Genomic DNA, 20,464 nt, shown 5'->3' on the forward strand with positions numbered 1-20,464 from the left:
TACATTAATGCACTTAGCAGGTTACAGCAGATGACAGAACACAATGTATCGGGAACAAACCCGTAATTGTGCTGCGGTGTGCACAGGAGCATATCCTCCTACTGTCACTGCGCACAATGCTTTCCACATCATTACTTCCACACGTACACGGCTCTCCTGCTCTCCGAGAGTGCTGTCATTTACATGCGAAGCTCTAGATTTCATTTGACATCGGGGACACAGAGAAAGCAGAACGGGAAAAGGTCATTTCCAGGGAAAGTGAAACCCCCACCTGATTATCTGACAGCCACATTGCGGTGAGCTGCTGCAGCCTGGTGAAGCTAAAGGGCAAATTCTTCAATCTGTGGATTAAAAAAAAAAACAGACAAAAGAGATTCATTATTGTGGTGAGAACTTGTAATAATTGTGTTTTGTGGTGAGCAAATCAGGGTTCAAGTAAAACACCTCAAATTATTACTGCACTTCTGGGACATGGATGTTATGGTTTTAGATTGTCTCTTTCGGAAGTAGTAATCCTACAAGTCAATATCGACCCTTTATCAAGCCTTGCAATATGACTTAGGACAAAAGCCAAGTCAGAATATTAATTTACAGACACGGTGTTCCGGGATGTTGCCCCTCATCAGTGCGAAGTAGGAGATCTGATTTGGCTAGGTGAGAGGCTAAGACTGGGATCTAAGGGGTAAGTTTTCTCCTTGTGAAGAGTGACATGCCAGGTCTGGCGCGCCGGTATGAGGAGACTTAAAAGCCTTACATGCTCCTGTGGGAAATTAAATATGCAAATCGTCTCTTCGCAGAGAAAGAGGAATTGAACCCTAGTGCCAACTATTGGAAGTAGTAATCTTAAAAGTCAATATCGACCCTTTAATGAGCCTTGAAACGTGACATAAGATAAAAGTCAAATCTCAATTTGTAGACACGGTGTTCCAGGGTATTGCCCCTTATCAGTGCAAAGTAAGAGATGTAATTTGGCCTGAACTTGGAGAGACGGCAAACTTAGTACATAAATGTGTTGGCGTCATAGCCAATATAGCCATTCTAGCATTCACGTCATGCAGTCTGAGACCATATCGTCTGGTATGGTGACAACTTCAATGGTTACTCCTTCAGTTGGTGAGGGTACATTCACTTATTAGTTATGTTTTTCTTATTTTAGAGCATTTATTGTAATACATTTTGATACATTTTTATACTGTAAATTCATTCCCCTGAACTTCTAGTGACCAGATCGATCCCCAGCCGATACACGGAAAACGTAGTATTACTTGCTCCAGGTTCCATGAAAATGATAGCGACTCTCCAGCTCGTAAAGACTCCTCTATAATGTCCAGAAGGCCTACACAGATGGGTAGTCTTAAAGGGTTTTTCTAAAATTGTAAGTGATCCCCTATCTATTCTTATCTTCACTCTTTTCTTACATGCTGCACTAGGTACAGGATAAAAACCATAAAATGGTGATTATAAAAGGATTTTAACCAAATTGAAATTTATCCCCTGTCCATTGGATAGGAGAAAACTTGCTGGAAGCCCAAGGGCTGGGACCCTGTGCATGCCTGAGAAAGGGGCTCTGCTGAGTCTCATGTTGTATGCAGCGGATGTGCGCATGCTCAGCCTCCGCTACGTTGTCAATAAAACTGCTGAAAATAGCAGCATGCCGTACTCAGATTTCCAGCCGCCTCAAAGACAATACATGGAGCAGAGGCCGAGCGCATGTGCACCGCCAGTCCATTCAAGATGGGACCCTGCTGCGCCCAATTCTCAAGATATCCAGGGCACCGATCTTAGAATGAGGCGGGAGGGGGTCTCAATGATCAGACCACCAACAATCAGCCAATTATTCGCCATCCTATAGAAAGAGTATTTACGGCAACTTTGTAAAATCTCTTTAATAAGACCCATGCTTTGGTTTTCATCCAGTACCTAGTACATCATGTGAAACAAGAATGAGGATGGAGAAGAACACCTAGTTAAAGGGAATCTGTCAGCAGGTTCTTGCTATGTATACCGACAGCAGCCTGATGTAGGGCAAGAGACCATGATTCCAGGGATGTGTCACTTACCGGGCTGTGTTTTGCCGTTTCAATACAGTATTTTATAAGCAGAAGATCACTATAGGACAACTGGCCTCATGCCTCCTAGTCCAACCACACCACCAGCACTGATTAGCTTCAATGTACACTGGAAGCTGTGGTGGGGATGGGGTTATACACAGCTCAACACCTGAGCTCTGTTAGAGATATCTGTGATACATTGCAGGAATCAAGGTCTGTGTCCCGACATCACGATGCTATATTATTACACTGCTAAAACCTGCCGACAGATTTCTTTAAAAGAAAGACGGCAACAAACTGTGGTATAATAAATGTGTAAGACGCTTTATGCCTATCTGCATGTTAAGTCCATATATGAGTAGAGGGGCTACACAAGCTCCACTCCATGTGTGCAGAATGGGTTCCTAAACCCACAAGTCACAGGCCACACTCACTTGTTGTCACTCAGGTTGATGACCTTCAGCTTCTGCATGTCTCCCATTTCCTCGGGGAGAGACTCCAATTTATTAGAATGTAGGAATAACACAGTGGCGCTTCTCCAATTTCCAATCTAATAAATTAGCAAAAAAAAAATACACGTTAAGTGCGAGCAGCTCAAATGTAAGTGTTAAAGGGACTCTCAGCACAAAACAACTGTTCAAAGCAAGCAAAAGCGCTTGGTGCATCCTTGGCATTGCCAAACCGGTCATCTTCCCATCTAGTGGTTTTCTATCTGGTCCCAGAGCTATGAAACCAGGAAGAGGAGCGCCGAGATAGATGGAGGGTGCACCGAGAGCATGTGCTTGGTTTGAACAGTCATTTCGTGCTGATAAGACTTCCTTTACCTACCACATTTATTTTACAATTACTTTCAAATCTCTGAAGTTTCTTTACATCCTATTGCTAGCGGGGGGGATGGGTAATGTCTTTTATTGCCATCATTCCCACTCAAGTTTATAAGGGATATTTTCCTTGATATTATAGGATCAGGCATATTGAAACCCAACATGCCTGACCCTTCCTAGACATATTTTTTTCAATATTTAGTATGTAATCAATTAGCAATCATTGATAATATAGAGACACTCTTGCGGTAAACTGGGAATCCGGCTAGACGACACTTGATTAGATCTTGTGAAAGTGAGAAAGTTCTGCGAGCTGAAAACCCTCAGAAAGTGGCTGGTTCCTCGCTTACAGCTCTAGCGAAACGGATTCTAAAGCAATTCACACATGGCGTGATGAATAAAATAGTCATTGCACCTCTGGGGGAAGCTGCGTGAGGAAGTTATGATCGGCGGCAAACGTCCGTAGCTGAGAAAATTGCCCGATAGAGGAAGGTAAAGCTTCAATCTCATTGAAACTGCAATCCAGCTCTTCAAGGGAAACCAGCCTGGAGGGAGAAGATGTCGCCATTTATAGAAGAAAGTGGACAAGTTTCAGAAAGCTTAGAGTCAGACTTTACAGAACGGTACAATTAGATATTCTGCAGTGCTAGAATACCAGTAGCCCACTGACAAAAATCAGGAGCATCATCTCGGCACCATACATTCATTATGACCATTTTTTTTTTTTAGATCATTGATTATTAGAATTACAGAAATACTGAACAGTCCCCATCAACGGCCCCAGGAGGCTTAAAGGGAATCTATCAGCAGGTTTTCGCTAGGTAATATGACAGCAGCAAAATGTAAGGGCAGAGACCCTGATTACAGTGACTGTGTTTTCCAGATTCAAAATAACCAGTGATTTATCAGCAGGAGATTTTCACTACAGGACAACTGATCTCATGCATGCTAGTCAAACCTCTCCCCCAGCACTGATTACCAGCTCACTGTCACTATATAGAGTGTGCACAAAAAGCTGTCAATCGGTGGTGTGGGCGGGATTACTTAGAGCTCAGCATTCTGAGCACTGCTAGGTCTGCAGCAGAGAAAACTGTGATTCTATTATAACTGCTGCACCCTGTAATCTAAGTGATACATTGCTGGAATCAGGGTCTCTGTCCCTACATGATGATGATGCTGTCAGATTACAGAGCAAAAACTTGCCAAAAGATTCCCTGTAAGAGGTATATATTATTTTACCACATCTTCTGGAACATAGCACCGACTTCGCTCTCATTGCTATGTTTCCTGCCAGTCTTGTGACAAACGATGTCATGTGACTGCTGCAGCCAATCAGTTGTATTCACATGTTTGTCACACTTTTCTAAAATGGTGGACTCTGTAGTTAAAGAGAGGCTGCAGCGATTACCTATCATTATGTCCTAAGACCAGCAGGGGGCACTGCAATGGAATTGGAGAACGGGCACTGGTCCAGAAGGTAAGTATTGATTGGGGCTATTGATAGGGGGTTATCCATTAGTAGACAATCACTTTAAGATCCATTTTCATTGGCTGATTATTAGCTGGTGTAAACATGCCAACGATCAGCCAATCATCGAGCAAACCAATCATTCTTCCACGCCGGAAGGAAAATCACCATTATCAGCAGCACATCTACCCGGTGTAAATGGGAGACTTGCAATAAAAAAAATCTACATATTCTATGGGGACAGAACGGTCATATGAACGTCCTGTTCCCATATAGTTGGTATAAGTCTGTATGAACGAGGCATAAATGAGCACCAATCAGCTGTATACAGGGATCAATGCTGGTTTATGGACAGGAATAAACGAGGGAGAAACCAACCCTACCAATCAGCGAGCTCTGGAGATAAATTAATGAACTGTCAAATTGATAAAGTAAGCGGCAATCTCGTCTTAAAATCAGGAGTTACACAGTACATCGAGGAGAAACGTACCCCCCAACGGAGTCCGGTAAGTACATCAGCTGGTTCTCATCTATTTTCAGAGTTGTTGTTTTCTTCAGCGCACCTGGAACAAAAAAAGCCGACAGATCCATGGAACCAAACTCCTTGTAATTGGGTCAATTTTGTGGGTTTTACAAATTCTATAAACTTCCTACTTTTTTTTTTTTTTTTAATAAATGAAATCTAATTTCGATCACCATTGCTTGAAATGATTACATGTGTCATGATCCAAGGTGGATCTGACAAGTAAATGGACAAAGTGAACTTTTTTTCCTTTGGCTTGGTGCCAAAGTGGGTTGATTGCCCCCGGTGGCCATTAGAATTATTACACATGGTGTCGTTTGTTCTAAGTTGCCCCGGTGGTGGTGAGTGGTATTACACTTTAGTTTTAATGTGCACGTATTACAAATCAGGTGTGAGGCTCAATAAAAGAGTTTCAGGTGTGTTTGATGATCGTTGGTGATATTGATAGTTCGTCATTTGGGAAGCAAGCCTGGGTGATGAAGGAGCTGAATGAGAGTCCTGGGCAGCCCAACCAGAGGGGTTGAGTCAGCTATGGAGTCTGCAAGGAGTGCTAGCATGGATTGTTAGAGTTCAAAGATGTGGTCTGCAAGAAGGGCTGGCATGGCGTGGTGGAGTCAAAGTTTATGGTGTCAGCAGGAAGTGCTTGCATGGCTTGGTGGAGTGGCGACTATGGTGAGAGTTGCACTCAGCATGCTGGACTTGGTTGCTGAAAGCTGGACTCAAGCATGCTTGACTTCTTGGCAGAAAAGTTGGACTCGAGCATGCTGGACTTTTTGGCAGAAGCTGGACTCATCTTTGGGACTCTGTTTACTGGACAGCTGCAACTGGTGGTGGACTCTGCTCCAAGGCTGCACTAGGGTGATGGATCCGGTTATGGTGATGGATCCGGTTGGAGGAGAAGATGCACGCAGGTAGTGGGCTCTGTTGCTAGGAGCGTACGCAATGGAGAAAAGCTAAGTGGTGTTCCCCCTGTATTGTCATTTTCCCTTATGTGTGTTTAATGCAGTGGTGGGATTAGTTTCCGCACCGACCAATTCCCTAGTGAGGGTTTAGGTGCAGGGCGAGTCAGGGTTTGAGGTACGCGTGCGTCGCCCGGTGCGGAACCGGCATAGGGAACGTTAGGAGTGCAGGGACACTGGCTCAGGGGAGTACAGGAGGTCTCCACGTCCATATTCCCTATCGCAGGGCCCACCATTGATATTGTTACCCAGGTTTCCCCTTTATTATTTAAATTTGCATTACTGGAGGCGGGGTTTCCAGACTACTGTATATATAACGTGTATTACCTAAATTCGCCAGTTGGAGGCGGTGTATCCAGCTGCACGTTTTATTATTTAAATTCGCCCTACTGGAGGCGGTGTATCCAGGGTCACGCGTATCATGGGTTCGCCTTGCGGTACTCGCTGCGTCCAGACACACGTGACCATGACAACATGGATTTTGAGCTCTATATAAGGTCTCTAGTTCATGGCCATGTTTTCGGATCGAAATCGGACCAATTTTATTCTATGGGGCTGTCCGATTTTTTCTTCGGACCGACTCGATGCCTGCCAGAGTTTGGTCCGATTATCAAATCGCATTTGGACATTCAAGTCAATGAATCTGTGGAACTCACCGGACTGCACTCGGACGACATTAATGTGACAGCACTCAGCAGCACATAAAAATAACAAGATGCCTATGTACAGGGGTCTTGTAAACAAGTCAGAGGCAATTATGATTGTGATTTTTACAGAAAAAAATTTTTTTGATCAATTACACATGGATTGAAGCGATTACACTTTTTTAATCTGTTTGAGTCAGTTTAAAAATTAGATTAATTAAATAAAAAAAAATGTTGCGAACGGCCACATTTCTGGACCAGACTCTACCCCAGTTCATTATTGTCTTTGACCCTGTTATTTGGTTTAGTTTTGAGCAATTTGCAACTTTTTATGAAGTCTAATATACGTGCCAGTAATTTTCTTTTCCTGCTTTTTGGCCAGAGTTTAGTGATTCTACATGTTTTTGATCGATTCTTAAGGTGCGAGTTTTAAACTTGCAAAACTTTAGCGCAATTTCATTCCCTTAAACCCCCTCTGACTACTTTCGGGTGTGATTTTATACACGGCAAGCAAAAAGCTGGTTAACAGCAGGGAAAAAAAAAGTCAGTGTTTGGCCAGTGTGGCCATTTTAGAAACAATTTCTCAAGCTTCTGATTAAAAAAAGAAAAAAAAAAAAGCTCAGAAAATGGATGATATCTAAGGGTTGTCCAGTTAATTCACATACCCATTGGTGAGTATGATCATTGACTCCAAAATCAGATTTGGTGCAAACCACTCAAAAATACACAGACATGTGAATATGGGTCCCGATTCATCATTAGTTTTTCTTTCTTTTTTTTTTTTTTTAAGTAACAGTCCTTTTTTTTTTGTCTTGTTCATCAAAATGGTGTACTTGATTCATAAATTTGGCGCAAAGTTAAAAATGGGCTTTCTGACTTTTGGCGTAAAAAAAAAAAAAAAAATTGCACATTAGTGCCAAAAGTCACAACATTTTCTCCAAGAGTTTGGCATACTCAAAAATACACTAGGTGGAGTGGAGCTAAGCCAAATTCTGCAAATTTTTCGCAACTGACGAAGCAGAAGAAAATGATCTGAAATTGGAAGACTCCACCCACAAACTGAAAAAAAAAAAAAAAAAGTGAGCACAAATAAGACAGACTTTAAAAAATGGTGAAAATAGAATGATGTGGGTGTAACAAAAAAAAGGTGAAAAACACACAAAACAACCAAAAATTCAATGATGAGTAGACTGTAATGAGTATGAAATCTACACATGAAAAACACTAATAGTTCTTGTTCTTCTTCCTATCAGCATGATCCCCCCCCAAAAAAAATAACCACAAAAACAAGAGCACATTTGCCACTGATAAGTGCCCGATCACTAATAGCACCCTCCGACGTGCGGGATTCTTTACTTTCCAAGCAGTATTGCTACTGAACAGTCACATTACATCTCCCTCCGAGATACCAACCAATAGATTCTGGTAACTGTTGTATGGCATTGCTGGACAGCAGCAGGTCTTGTAAAGATTCACACCCAGAAATTCCATCTTCCACCATTTCTATGTTGTTTTTTGACAGGTCCAAGTACGTTAGTTGCTTCAGACTTCCGAGAAACTGTAGGAAGAGAAAGGAATGTCTATGTGAGGCGGCGTGTGACCAGTATTCACTGATGTATCACATGTTTATTCTGATGGAAGAATCTCCACGTCCTCAACAAAGAAATGCTGTTCAGTGTACGTGGAAACAAAAGAGGATCTTCAAGAGGTTCGACATTTCTGAAATGTTCACCTCCTGCATGTTGGTTGGGAGGAATGTCGAGGACAATATCCCAACTGTTTACTAGTTGTAAGGGATCTCTAAAAACAGAAACTTTGAGTGAGATTTACCACGACCGGCGGTTTATGCACCAGACTGATCTGTATTGGAATAAAAGGAGCTAAATATAGAGAAGTGCATGCCTTTTATTAAATGTGACTCATCTTGGCCTTTCTTAAAAAGAATCTGTCACAAAATGTTTGCTACCCCATCTGAAAGCAGCATAATTTAGGGGAAGACACCCTGATTACAGTGATGTGACACTTACTTTACTGGTTGCTGCATTTGTGATTAAAACGGTTTTATCTGCTGTAAATGTAGCAGCTCTCTGAATGCTGAGGTCTGCACAACCCCACGCACACCACTGATTGGCTGCTTTCAGAGTACATAGGCAGAAAGCTGCCAATCAGTGGTTGGGGGGGTGTTGTTGGACTACTAAGTAGTCCTGTACTGATAATAATCTGCTGATAAAAAGGAGATTTTTGTGTACTCACCGTAAAATCTCTCTCTCTTAAGGCCCTTTTACATTTAGCGATGCACCAGCGATCCGACCAGCGATCCGACCCGGTCAGGATCGCTGGTGCATCGCTAAATGATCGCTAGTGAGCTTTCATACAGAAAGATCTCACAGCGACGCAGCGCGCGATACTCACCTTTCACACACAGCGATCCTGCGTCCTCCCACCCGCGTCCACGCGTCGCTCGTCGTCACAGCAGGAAGCTGACGACGAGAAATGGAGCCGGACATTCTCGCGCGATCAGCGATGGACAGCGGGGGAGCCGGTCGTTGGCAAGTATCACACATAGCGATATCGCTAGCAATATCGCTATAACGTTACAAAACCGGTGACGTTTTAGCGATATTGCTAGCGATATCGCTTAGTGTAAAACCCCCTTTAGCCTCTAATTGGGGGACACAGAACCATGGGTGTTATGCTGCTGTCCACTAGGAGTCGACACTATGCATAATCTGAAAAAGATTAACTATGGCTCCTCCTCTGCAGTATACACCCCTGGACAGCGTCAGCCTTCTCCAGTTTTGTGCAAAAGCATTAGGAGGAACATAACAGAAACAACATAACCATGCCTGTAAGAAGGCCACTATGTACGAGCTCAAAGAACAATATGAGAACTCAATCATAACAACGGCCTGTAGGGGCAACAGGGTGGGAGCGGTGTCCCCCAATTAGAGGCTAAGAGAGATTTTACGGTGAGAACACAAAAATCTCCTTTACTCTGTCGCCTCATTGGGGGACACAGAACCATGGGACGTCCCAAAGCAGTCCCTGGGTGGGAAGCAATGGATGAATATTGTGCTGACAGGTCCCTAAACTTGGGGCTCCGCCGCCTGCAGAACCCATCTACCCAGGCTCGCGTCCGCTGAGGACTGGGTATGAACTCTGTAGTGTTTCGTAAACGTGTGTAGGCTAGTCCAAGTGGCCGCCTTACACACCTGTTGTGCCGAAGCCTGGTGCTGAATGGCCCAGGAGGCCCCTACCGCCCGTGTAGAGTGTGCCGTGATACTGGCCGGAAGAGGAGAATTGTTAAGGCGGTAAGCCTCTTGTATGGTGGACTTGATCCACCTGGCAAGGGTAGCTCTGGAAGCCGGCAGACCCTTGCGAACGCCTTCCAGAAGAAGGAAAAGGGAATCAGACTTCCGGAAGGGCGCAGTCCTAGACACGTATATACGCAATGCCCTGACTAGGTCAAGCGTATGCAGAGCCTTCTCCACTCTATGAACCGGAACCAGGCAAAGGGATGGCAGTGAAATTTCCTCATTGAGGTAGAAGTTGGACACAACCTTTGGAAGGAAGGATGGGACTGTACGGAGAACCACCTTGTCCTGGTGAAAGGCTAGGAAGGGCCGTCTGCAGGAGAGTGCTCACAATTCAGACACCCTGCGTAGCGAGGTGATTGCCACCAGAAAAACCACCTTCTGTGATAGAATGCGGAGTGGGACTTCCTTAAGGGGTTCGAAAGGTGGTGCCTGCAATGCTGTCAGGACCAGGTTGAGGTCCCACGTTTCCAGTGGACGTTTGTAGGGGGGAACTAATCGGGAAACTCCTTGGAGAAAAGTCCTTACTTGCGGCTTGTTAGCAATGCGCCTCCGGAAAAGCACAGAGAGCGCTGACACCTGGCTCTTAAGCAAGCCTAGGGATAGCCTGGCGTCCAGGCCCGATTGAAGAAAACCAAGTACCTTTGGGAGGGAATAAGGGAGTGGACTCTGGCCGTGAGATTTGCACCAGGTAAAGAAAGCTCTCCAGGTATGGTAATAAATCTTGGCGGAGGCTGGCTTCCGTGCCCTGATCATGGTCTTAATGACGTCCGGTGAGAGCCCTGCCTGGGTTAGAACCCAGGTCTCAAGGGCCGCGTCCGCTTTCCAATCCCGTAGCCAAAAGATACGCCGGATTGTGATGGCGTTTGATGCTATTCCCGCTATAACTCTTGCGGAATCCAGAGCTGCATGAAGCATGTAATCTGCTACCACTGCTATTTGAACCGCTTGGTCCGACAGCTCAGGATTGGAAGCTTGGAGGCCATCCTGCAAATTTTTGGCCCAAACCAGAATGGCTTTAGCCGCCCAGACTGAAGCGAACGCGGGAGCCAGGGAGGCCCCTGGAGGGTCCACTTCGGGCGGATCTGTCCACTCCGTGGTGTCCTTCTGTGGGAAAGGGTACCTTGCCTCCAAATATTTGCGATTGGTGAATTTCTTTTCGGGCTGCGAAAACTACTTAGTAAGTATCGCCTGAAATTCCGGGTGATTAGAGAAGACCTTAGGCGGTTTCAGAACACCTTCAAAGCCAATCTTGTGTTCTGGGGCTTCCGGGAGTGGATCAGAAATGTCCAGCACCCGATGGATGGAAGAGATAATGTCCTCAACTAGCGCTGCATTGCTAGGGGTACCGGGAACCAGAGACCTCTCCGTTTCATTGTCTGAGTCGGAGTCACAGATGCCTTCCGAATCCTGCGTATCGCTGAGGCGTTCCCTCGTGGGCGAACTGGGGCGGAGGTCTCCTGTGGTCGGGGATTGCTGTGGAGATCTGCGTTGTCTGTCCCTAGTAGGGGACGGTTTAGGTGACCTGGAACTACGGTGTCTCTCCCTAGAGGGGGATGACCGTGTGCTATGGAATGACGCAGATGAACGCGACCTGTGGGTCCGCTTACGTCTGGGAGAGCCAGAAACGGCCTGTCCCTGAGTGGAGCTGTCCCTTTGCTGGGTAACGCTCATAGCCGAGACATGACCCTGCGGAGCCTGGAGTAATGTGGAGGTCAGGTTATCTATGGACTGCGTCATAGACTGCTACATTTGAGTAGCCCATTCCGGCGTGGTAGCAGACGCTGAAGCATTGGTAGGAGCCTCTTGGGGTTCTGATCCAGTATTTTGGATACAATCCCGGCAGTGCGGGTACGTGCTGCCACTAGGGAGAGTGGTTTTACAGGCTGTGCAGAATGCATAAAAGCAGTCCTGCCTGGTTCTCTTGTACCTTGAGCCCGGCATAGTGCACCGAGTGCAGAAGGGCTGGCAATGCAGAGGAAACCTATAGGACAGCCTTATAGGGAATATGGATTCACAGCCGAGTAAGAAAACCCAGCTGGGATCTTACCCCACCAGTGTGCCCCTAGGTCCAGCACCGTAGATTCACAGTCCTGTGCTCCCCGGAGACTGGCTGACGTGCTGCTGATGTCACAATGCCTTCTCCTGCAGCAATTCTGACCTAGAAATGGCTGCGGAGAGGACGAGGAGGAAGAGGAAGGGGGGCGGAGAGCTGAAAAGGGCGCGCAGAGCTATGTAAAAACGCGCCCTTTCTGTCTCGATCCGCCCCTTCTATAACACTGTAAGGTGTCATATTTGTCATCTGGGGGGCGGGGAGGAGACGGCGGCTTCAGCTAGGCCGAAGCCGCGGTCTAAATTTGAAGTCTGATGCCCAGAAGGGCTCCAGGTCGGCGTGGATGTCCGGGAGGGGGTCGGATCTAAACCAGACCCCCCCCCCGGATCTAAAGGCAGGATAGCGGTGGGGCTAGTAACAGGAGCGGGGCCCTGTGAGGGGTCCCCCTGAAGCGCTATGGAGCTGGCGCTGCCGCAGAGACAGGGACACAGGAGCCCTGTGTCTGTGTGTGCTATGCCTGCGTGGACTCTCCCCCGGCCCCTACAGGAGCCCGCAGCTGGGCTGGAGGTCCCTGGCTTTGGAGCCGCAGAATGCTGCCTTGTACAGGCCCTACCTGAGGGGCCTCAACCTAATGCCCCCAGAGGGGGATTAGGGAAGGTGCTGCTGTCACCATCAGGGGGCTTCATCCTTGCCTCGACCTCAACCTAGAACCCAAGGGAATTGGGGAAGGAGGGGGGTCTCGACTTCGAACCAGTACCCGAGGGACTGGGGAAGGAGCGACATGGGGAATAGCCACCTCAACTTCAACCGGGCACCCTATAATAGGGGCCGAGGAAGCAGCCATGCCGGGGGTCTCGCAGGAGACCCACTTTTCTTCATCTGTAGTCCGTCAGGAAAAAAACGGAAAAAAATAAAAAAGGGAAAAAAACTTTAGGTGTACCTCCTATGCGACACTAAGCAAAAACTGGAGAAGGCTGACGCCGTCCAGGGGTGTATACTGCAGAGGAAGAGCCATAGTTAATCTTTTTCAGATTATGCATAGTGTCACCTCCTAGTGGACAGCAGCATAACACCCATGGTTCTGTGTCCCCCAATGAGGCGACAGAGTAACAGTGATTTTATAAAGACTACAGCAAGGAGCCCAGTAAGTGACACATCGCTGGAATCGGGGTCTCTGCCTCTACATCATGCTGCTATCAGAATAACAACAAAAATATGGTGACAGTTTGCCTATAAAACCACTTTTCTTGGACTTTTCAAATGTGGTGAGAAGTTAAAATACTCACAAAAAAGTTACAAAGCTAATGAGAAAAATCTGCCGCAAATACTAAATGTGTTAACATAACTTTGAGCGTGTACTTACCCCTGGAATATAGGTGAGTCTATTGCCATCCATCCAGAATTCCTTCAACCCACTTAATTGTTCAAGTACTTCAGGCTTTAAGAAAACACAAGTAACAGAGTAGATTAAGTCTTCTAGCTGAAACGCGTCGGTCACGTATTGTGGACCTTCATGGTGACCAGTGCATTTTTTCCTTATATATAAATAATGAAGGCTTTCTCACTTTTTTTTTTTTTTTTTTAACTGAATTGGTCTTCGCTGGAGAACGACCCTCTTTCTTTTGTATGCTGCTACTCACATCCCAGACTAGGACAGCTGTGTGCCAGGATTTCTACCTAACCAGAGCGCTTCTGAACGTGGTGAGCTGACTTTCCCTAGCTGGTTTTTACTTCAAGGCAACCACGTCCTCCATGAATGATGGGAGTACGAGTGGTCGTATATCAGTATTTTGCACCTGTGTTACCTCCGCCGTATACCACTGGGGCCGGACTGCATCCTGCAGGTGTTGGCATTGTGACCAAATATTGGTGTCTTTTTTGTGATATGTTTGAATTTCATGTCCCTTCCAGAGAACTGCTTTTCTTTTATGCAGCAATACTGGGCCGTTAACGGGGTTGTCTGCAGGGGTGGGATTCAGCGGGTTCTCCCCGATTCGGTGGAACCGGTTGTTAAAAAAGCAGCCAGTTCCCTGAACCGGGGAGATTCACAGCCGCGATCCGGTACTTTGATGTTCCTGCAGCAGCTGACAAGGAGCAGGAGCAGAGGAGGACTCTTGCTCTGCTTCCTAGTCCCGCCCGCCGCGCCGGATACCGCGCACTGATACGTGCAGCCGGCCAGCCGCAGGGACTGAGCACACCCCGCCGGACCCCAGCGGCCCCCGCGCACTGATACTAACCAGGACGAACCGCGCGCCGCCACCCAGTGTGAGCTGCGCGTGGTCTGCGGCCTGTCTTCCTAGTCACCCCGGGTCTGGCCTGCCATCTTCATCATCCTGGACTGGTCACACCGGTGCTGCTGTGTCAGGTCAGTATGTGCTGCTGCTGCCTAATGGGGACCTGCTGTGCTGCCTAATGGGGACATGTGCTGGCTGCATATTGGGGACCTGTCCTGCCTAATGGGGACGTGTGCTGCCTATTGGGGACCTGTGCTGCCTATTGGGGACCTGTGCTGCCTTTTGGGGACCTGTGCTGCCTTTTGGGGACCTGTGCTGCCTTTTGGGGACCTGTGCTGCCTTTTGGGGACCTGTGCTGCCTTTTGGGGACCTGTGCCTGCCTATTGGGGAACAATGCTGCCTATTAGGGACCTATGCTGTCTATTGGGAACCTGTGCTGCCTTTTGGGGACCTGTGCACTGTTCTGATCTCATTCCAATTTAGTATTTATTTTTTTTTTAAAACTGTTTGACTGCGCCCCTACTTGTATATGTTTGAGGAAAAGGTGCGTGTAAATGGGTGTGGCTTAAAAAATGGGTGTGGCTTAAAAATGGGTGTGGCTTTCCTACACACAAACACAGAACCTGTTGTTAAAAATTTGAATCCCACCACTGGTTGTCTGGCCTTAAGAGTACAAGTCTGCTGTTGCTTCATGTGACTGCAGAATTGTAAATCCTCATAGCATGCAGTGTGTCAGGATTCTCCGGTGCCAGTGCTGGGAGCGCTTGTGACCGCAATAAAGCGATTTGCATTCATGCAGTCACATGCCGACTAGACGTGCACAACCTAGCCCAATGGAAGAGTATTGCGTGAAGCAGGACAAGTCTAGTCGGAATGTGGCCGGTCACATCACTGCCTGCTCCAAACATAGAAGAATCCTGGCACATAGAGTGGCTGCGGACTTATACTCTATAGCCAGACAACCCCTTTATTAAGTGTTTGTTCAGTAGTTTACAACCCCTTTAAGGAAAAAAATCAAAATCCAATGAAGCCATCATCTTAAGACAATTCATTTTAATGGAAAATTTAATTTAATTTAACAGGGATCATAAACTAAAAAGAAAACAACTGAATAAAGTAAAAAAGCAAAACTATCAAAGTGTGTTCAGCTGAACTACAGAAAAAAAAAACCATTAGACATTTTAAAATTATGACCAATAACAAGCTGACCTCAGTACAGCATGGATCTGTTCCGTAACACAAACCATTAACTAAAAAGGGATAAGATGGCGTCATCTTCTGCCACTTGAGACATAAACCAAGGTCACCTTTACTTTTTATGCACCGAAATACGCAACGGTAGTGGAAGACAAATCAGAGAGAGAAACGTCCAGTGTCGTCATCTCTGTCCTAGTCCGGTCAGACAGATTACACACTGAGCCATGATGTTTGTAATAGGAGCAATTTGCAAAATAAAGTCATAAGACGCAGGGAGTTTCTACAACACTTACCACTTCTGTGAATTCATTACTTCCGAGATCCAGTCTCTCAAGCTGTGTAAGTCTATTCATAGTTCTGAAAGAGGAAGGAATCAGAAATTATATATTTGTAGGTAAAATAGCACATATATGAGAATGTTAGGGGTTGACAATCTCTTTTTAAATGTACGTTTAAAGGACTCCGTTTTCCAATAAGTTTTCAGAATGACAGCCGGTTAAGAAATGAACAAGGAATTCTGCAGGAGTGAAATGCAAGCACCATACATAAAGGGCTAAGACATGTTTTAAAAAAAATCCCAGCATTCCCTGCTCTGATACTTTTCTTTTTGGCCAATCTCTTTTCTTTGGTCCTGTGTTGAAACACAGAAGATGCAGCTCAGCCAATCACTGACTGAGCCGGGTCATCTTTGCAGCCAGTGATTGGCTGAGCGAGCATTTCCTATCATTTCCGGTGTGTCAAGTTTGGGCCAGACGTAGAGACTAGGGATGGATGGGACGGGTGGAGGTTCGGGTTCTGATACCTGACCCATACTGTTTAGAAGGTCCGGTTCAGGTACCAGAACAGTGCCTGAACTTCCACCTGAACCTGAACCTTTAACAAATGCAGTATGTTCTTCACTGACAGCAAAAAGATAAATTCAAAGTGGCGAGAAAACAAATCACAAAGTATTTTTGAGCATTGCACAACTTTCCATCATACAAGAAATTAGCATTATTTCCATAATAATGGAAATCTTTGTAAGCTTAAAAAAGAACGGGGAATTCCACATTAGTCCCCTAGTAATGTCCCTTTCCAAGTTTCCCTTCTCATTTTAAGATTAGTCCTAATTTCCAGGAAGCGCTGCACAAGCCCTCCTATCTGAGGCACCTACCTGCCTATTCTACACAGCAGTCGTCGATCGCTCCTGCCGGCGATTCGACTGCTTCACATCAGCAGAGCAGCTGTTCTTCAGGGCTGCTCTGTCAATGGGGCGTGACTGTGTGGTAGGGGGCCGGGCTAGGGGGGTGGGCCACTGCTTACCAGACGAGGCAAAGATGAGACGGAGACAGCTTCCACTTGTAACAGTTCCGCATTTATTTGTCGTCCTCCTGATGACCACCAAACACGCACCGCAGCTTCTTTACACCACTGTATCGCCAGGCCCGGGTACCTATTCTTCAGCTCCAGTCACAGTAACGCACCTCGCGGATCTTTCACTGGGGGCTGTCCTAGACCAATCTACCCCCAGCGCATCACCTGCCCGAGATTGTCTTCCAATCGGTACCCCCGGGGCCTCGTCTGTCTTGCGGTACGTTGAGTCAGGGTCTACCCCCCTGGCTGCCTCTTCTCCTTGCCTGTCCTGCAGTCCGTCGGGTCAGGGCCACCCCCCTGACTGTCTCTCCTTGGTCCGTCCCCCTGGCCGAGCTCTTCTCACTTTCTCCGTCTTCTTCTGAGCTCCTCCCGGGACTAAACTAAACTCTCCTGGAGCCCCGCCTTCTTCTATTTATCCCCTCTCTTCCCCCATGACTAAGCGGATTCCTAAACCCTAAGCTGATGTTAAGGCCTGTACTACTCTCCCCTGCCATCTTGTGGTCATTTCACGGTACTGCACTCCCTTTTCTGTCTTTCCCTGCTGTTACCTTTCTAACCTGTCAATCTCTGTCACTAGTGCACAAACAGTCACCTCCTTCTACCAGTCACGTCTGTCCGTCAAGTCACCTTCCCCACACTCCCCCACCCTTTGTCCATTGTCGTCCCAATAATCGTACGTCCTACCTATGTCATTCTGAATCTTATCCACAGTCTGTTGTTGGACCGGTCGTTGGGCTACACCCGCCACGGGGACCGAACTAAACCAGGAGCACCATGCTCCGAGCAGCCTACTTTCGGGTTGGCGAGGTCCACCCGGACTACTCTACGGCGTGTACCTCCCACTGCTCTCCCCTTCCACTACCTTCAACCATTTCTTCCTTTTTGGGGTGTCCGTGGTGTCGGGGATCTGACTTGGGACCACTGTCTGGTTCGATATCTCTCATCTCCTCTTCCTTCATTAAAAGAGTCATGGTCGGCGTCTTCGTCACAACTACCTCGTACCCGGAACCTGTTACATACATTTTTTGTTAAACACACTACTTATTAAATCAACTTTAACATACCGAATATATGATTACCACTATTCTATTAACAATAGGAGTTACTCAACCGGAGCAACCCCTTTTCTCTCTTTTTTTTCTTTAACTCCTTCGTTAAACACATTATTTTCAAACATAAAATGGAACTACTCCCCCTCCCTTTAACATTAGCACTTTTTCCCACATCCCCGCTTTATCAGGAGAAAACAATAAACCTTTTCCTCAACTTTGGACGCATAACTGTCCTCTTTAGGCCTGCACAACGGTGCAACGAAATCCCAACAGTCCGGGCCATCTCCTGACGGCGGATGCAGCGCCAGTCCAGCAGGGGAACCCCACAGCCGTGAGGTTCCAGGGATGTCTCGACTGTTCCCGAGCCCTGAGTGTTCTTTTTGCCCAGGGCTCAGGGGCCATCTCCCTCCTGAGAGATGAGTCAAAAAGAATAGAAGGGGCCAAAAGTGGTTCCACGGCGCGCGTTCCGCGCCAGTTCTCCGCTTGGGAACCAGCAGTCCACCACCGGTGGTGGCGTGGACGCTCTCATTTCTGTCGACGTGGTGGCTTCGCTCCGTCCGGCCCCCAGCTCCTGCAGCTCCAACCGCAGGTGAGGGACCGTGGTCGTGGACCGATGAGAAGCGGAGCGGCGAAGCTGGGGCCTGCTAGCGTGATTAGCAGACAGCTCCGCAGAGGCGCCAGAGCCCGATGACCCGGCCGAACCCTCAATCTGGAACAGGGCCGGAGCAGCCACGGACCTTGATGGGCAGGCCGCAGCCGCGATATGGAGTGCGGCAGAGGCGGCCCTGGACATCGGTGAGCAGGCCGCACCGGAGTCACAGACGGGGCCGGTGTGGCGGCCGGCACTGGTGAGGAGGCCGCAGGGGAGGCCGGAGTGGCGGCAGGCTTCATGGACGGGGCCGCTGCTGAAAGGGGGAACGCAGCGTCGGCTGCGGGCTGGCTCTGCACCGGCGACACCGGACGTGGCGCCGCCGGGCGGGGTGGTTCGGGTACGTGGCAGTTCCGCACCGGCGACACCGGACATGGCGCCGCCGGGCAAGGTGGTTCGGGGACGGGAGCAGGGGCATTGATCAGCCCGGCGGAGGCCGCCGAGTCCTCCGCGGCAGAGCCTCCAGGAGCACAGGAGGCCGTGCAGTGCAGCCGGGTGGTGGGGGCCGCCGGCAGAGCAGGGGGAACTCTCACCTTCCCCAGCGCTGCGGCCTCCGACACGTCATCCCACAGCTACTCTCGCAGCCTCTGTTCTTCACCCCGCCATCCGGCGGGCTAGCCTCCAGGCTGGGGCATCCCACGGGGAGGCTCCCTGGCGATGTCTTCAGCGGTCCCCGCAGTCGCTCCTCTTCTCCGCCCATTGTTTGGCTTTCGTACCACCCCGGATCCCCGATGACCAGCAAGGATCCGGAACACAGTCTCCAAATTATAATCCACAGGTCAGCGATTTGTAATCCACAGGTGTTTGTAATCCACAGGCACTTGTAATCCACACAGGAACAGTCCAAGTCCTTCTAGGTTCTTCAAACGCAGGCCTGCCGCGGAAGGTGTCGTATTAGCGGCGGCGATCCTGCCGACTACGCCAAATGTGGTAGGGGGCCGGGCTAGGGGGGTGGGCCACTGCTTACCAGACGAGGCAAAGATGAGACGGAGACAGCTTCCACTTGTAACAGTTCCGGATTTATTTGTCGTCCTCCTGATGACCACCAAACACGCAGCTTCTTTACATCACTGTATCGCCAGGCCCGGGTACCTATTCTTCAGCTCCAGTCACAGTAACGCACCTCGCGGATCTTTTTAGATCTGTCTGTCTGTCCGTCAGTCACTGGGGGCTGTCCTAGACCAATCTACCCCAAGCGCTTCACCTGCCCGAGATCGTATTCCAATCGGTACCCCCGGGGCCTCGTCTGTCTTGCGGTACGTCGAGTCAGGGTCTCCCCCCTGACTGCTTCTTCTCCTTGCCTGCCCTGCAGTCCGTTGGGTCAGGGCCACCCCCCTGACTGTCTCTCCTTGGTCCGTCCCCCTGGCCGAGCTCTTCTCACTTTGTCCGTCTTCTTCTGAGCTCCTCCCGGGACTAAACTAAACTCTCCTGGAGCCCCGCCTTCTTCTATTTATCCCCTCTCTCACAGGGGAATTTCCTACCCGGGCTCCTATCTCCCCGCCCCCCATGACTAAGCGGATTCCTAAACCCTAAGCTGATGTTAAGTCCTGTACTACTCTCCCCTGCCATCTTGTGGTCATTTCACGGTACTGCACTCCCTTTTCTGTCTTTCCCTGCTGTTACCTTTCTAACCTGTCAATCTCTGTCACTAGTGCACAAACCGTCCCCTCCTTCTACCAGTCATGTCTGTCCGTCAAGTCACCTTCCCCACACCTGCTGACATCATGCTGATTGACAGCCAGATTCCCGAAGGTAGGCAGTGATGAGCCGGCTGTTAATCAGTATGTCATCGGCAGTGATCCCCCCCCTACAGAACAGAGCAGAAGAGGGAGGGCTGCTCTGTCGACGTGACATCAGCGGAAACCGCAGAATCGCCGGCAGAGATCGAAACCGCAGAATCGCCGGCAGAGATCGAAACCGCAGAATCGCCTGCAGAGATGGTCCATGACCTTTCTGAGCCGGCAAAGATAAACACTGGGCAGAAGAGCAACTACCTGCCTGTTAGTTCTTAGCCCCATAGTAAAATTAATAAATTTTAAACAACAATTTGCAATGTAATGGTAAACTTATTTTATTTCTATTTTATGGCCAAGTGCATTACAGTGACCCCTGCTGGTTCTCCAGTCTCAATAACATGAAGGCA

General features: G+C 48.1%; 1 protein-coding gene across 5 annotated transcripts in view; it reads right to left on the minus strand.

The window, feature by feature from the left end:
* Positions 1 to 20,464, minus strand: part of ERBIN (erbb2 interacting protein) — a 251,664-nt gene that overhangs the window by 46,542 nt on the left and 184,658 nt on the right. For all 5 annotated transcript variants that reach the window (XM_073584218.1, XM_073584219.1, XM_073584217.1 and 2 more), the window contains 7 exons: positions 15,561 to 15,624; positions 13,200 to 13,274; positions 7,883 to 8,027; positions 4,834 to 4,906; positions 3,291 to 3,420; positions 2,486 to 2,601; positions 272 to 341 (listed from right to left, as the gene is read on the minus strand). In XM_073584218.1, coding sequence (XP_073440319.1) covers positions 272 to 341; positions 2,486 to 2,601; positions 3,291 to 3,420; positions 4,834 to 4,906; positions 7,883 to 8,027; positions 13,200 to 13,274; positions 15,561 to 15,624 — 673 coding nt within the window. The remainder of the gene's footprint in view (positions 1 to 271; positions 342 to 2,485; positions 2,602 to 3,290; positions 3,421 to 4,833; positions 4,907 to 7,882; positions 8,028 to 13,199; positions 13,275 to 15,560; positions 15,625 to 20,464) is intronic.

Source organism: Dendrobates tinctorius, unplaced genomic scaffold (assembly GCF_039654945.1).
Source record: "Dendrobates tinctorius isolate UK_male_01 unplaced genomic scaffold, ASM3965494v1 ptg000083l, whole genome shotgun sequence".
NCBI lineage: Eukaryota > Metazoa > Chordata > Amphibia > Anura > Dendrobatidae > Dendrobates > Dendrobates tinctorius.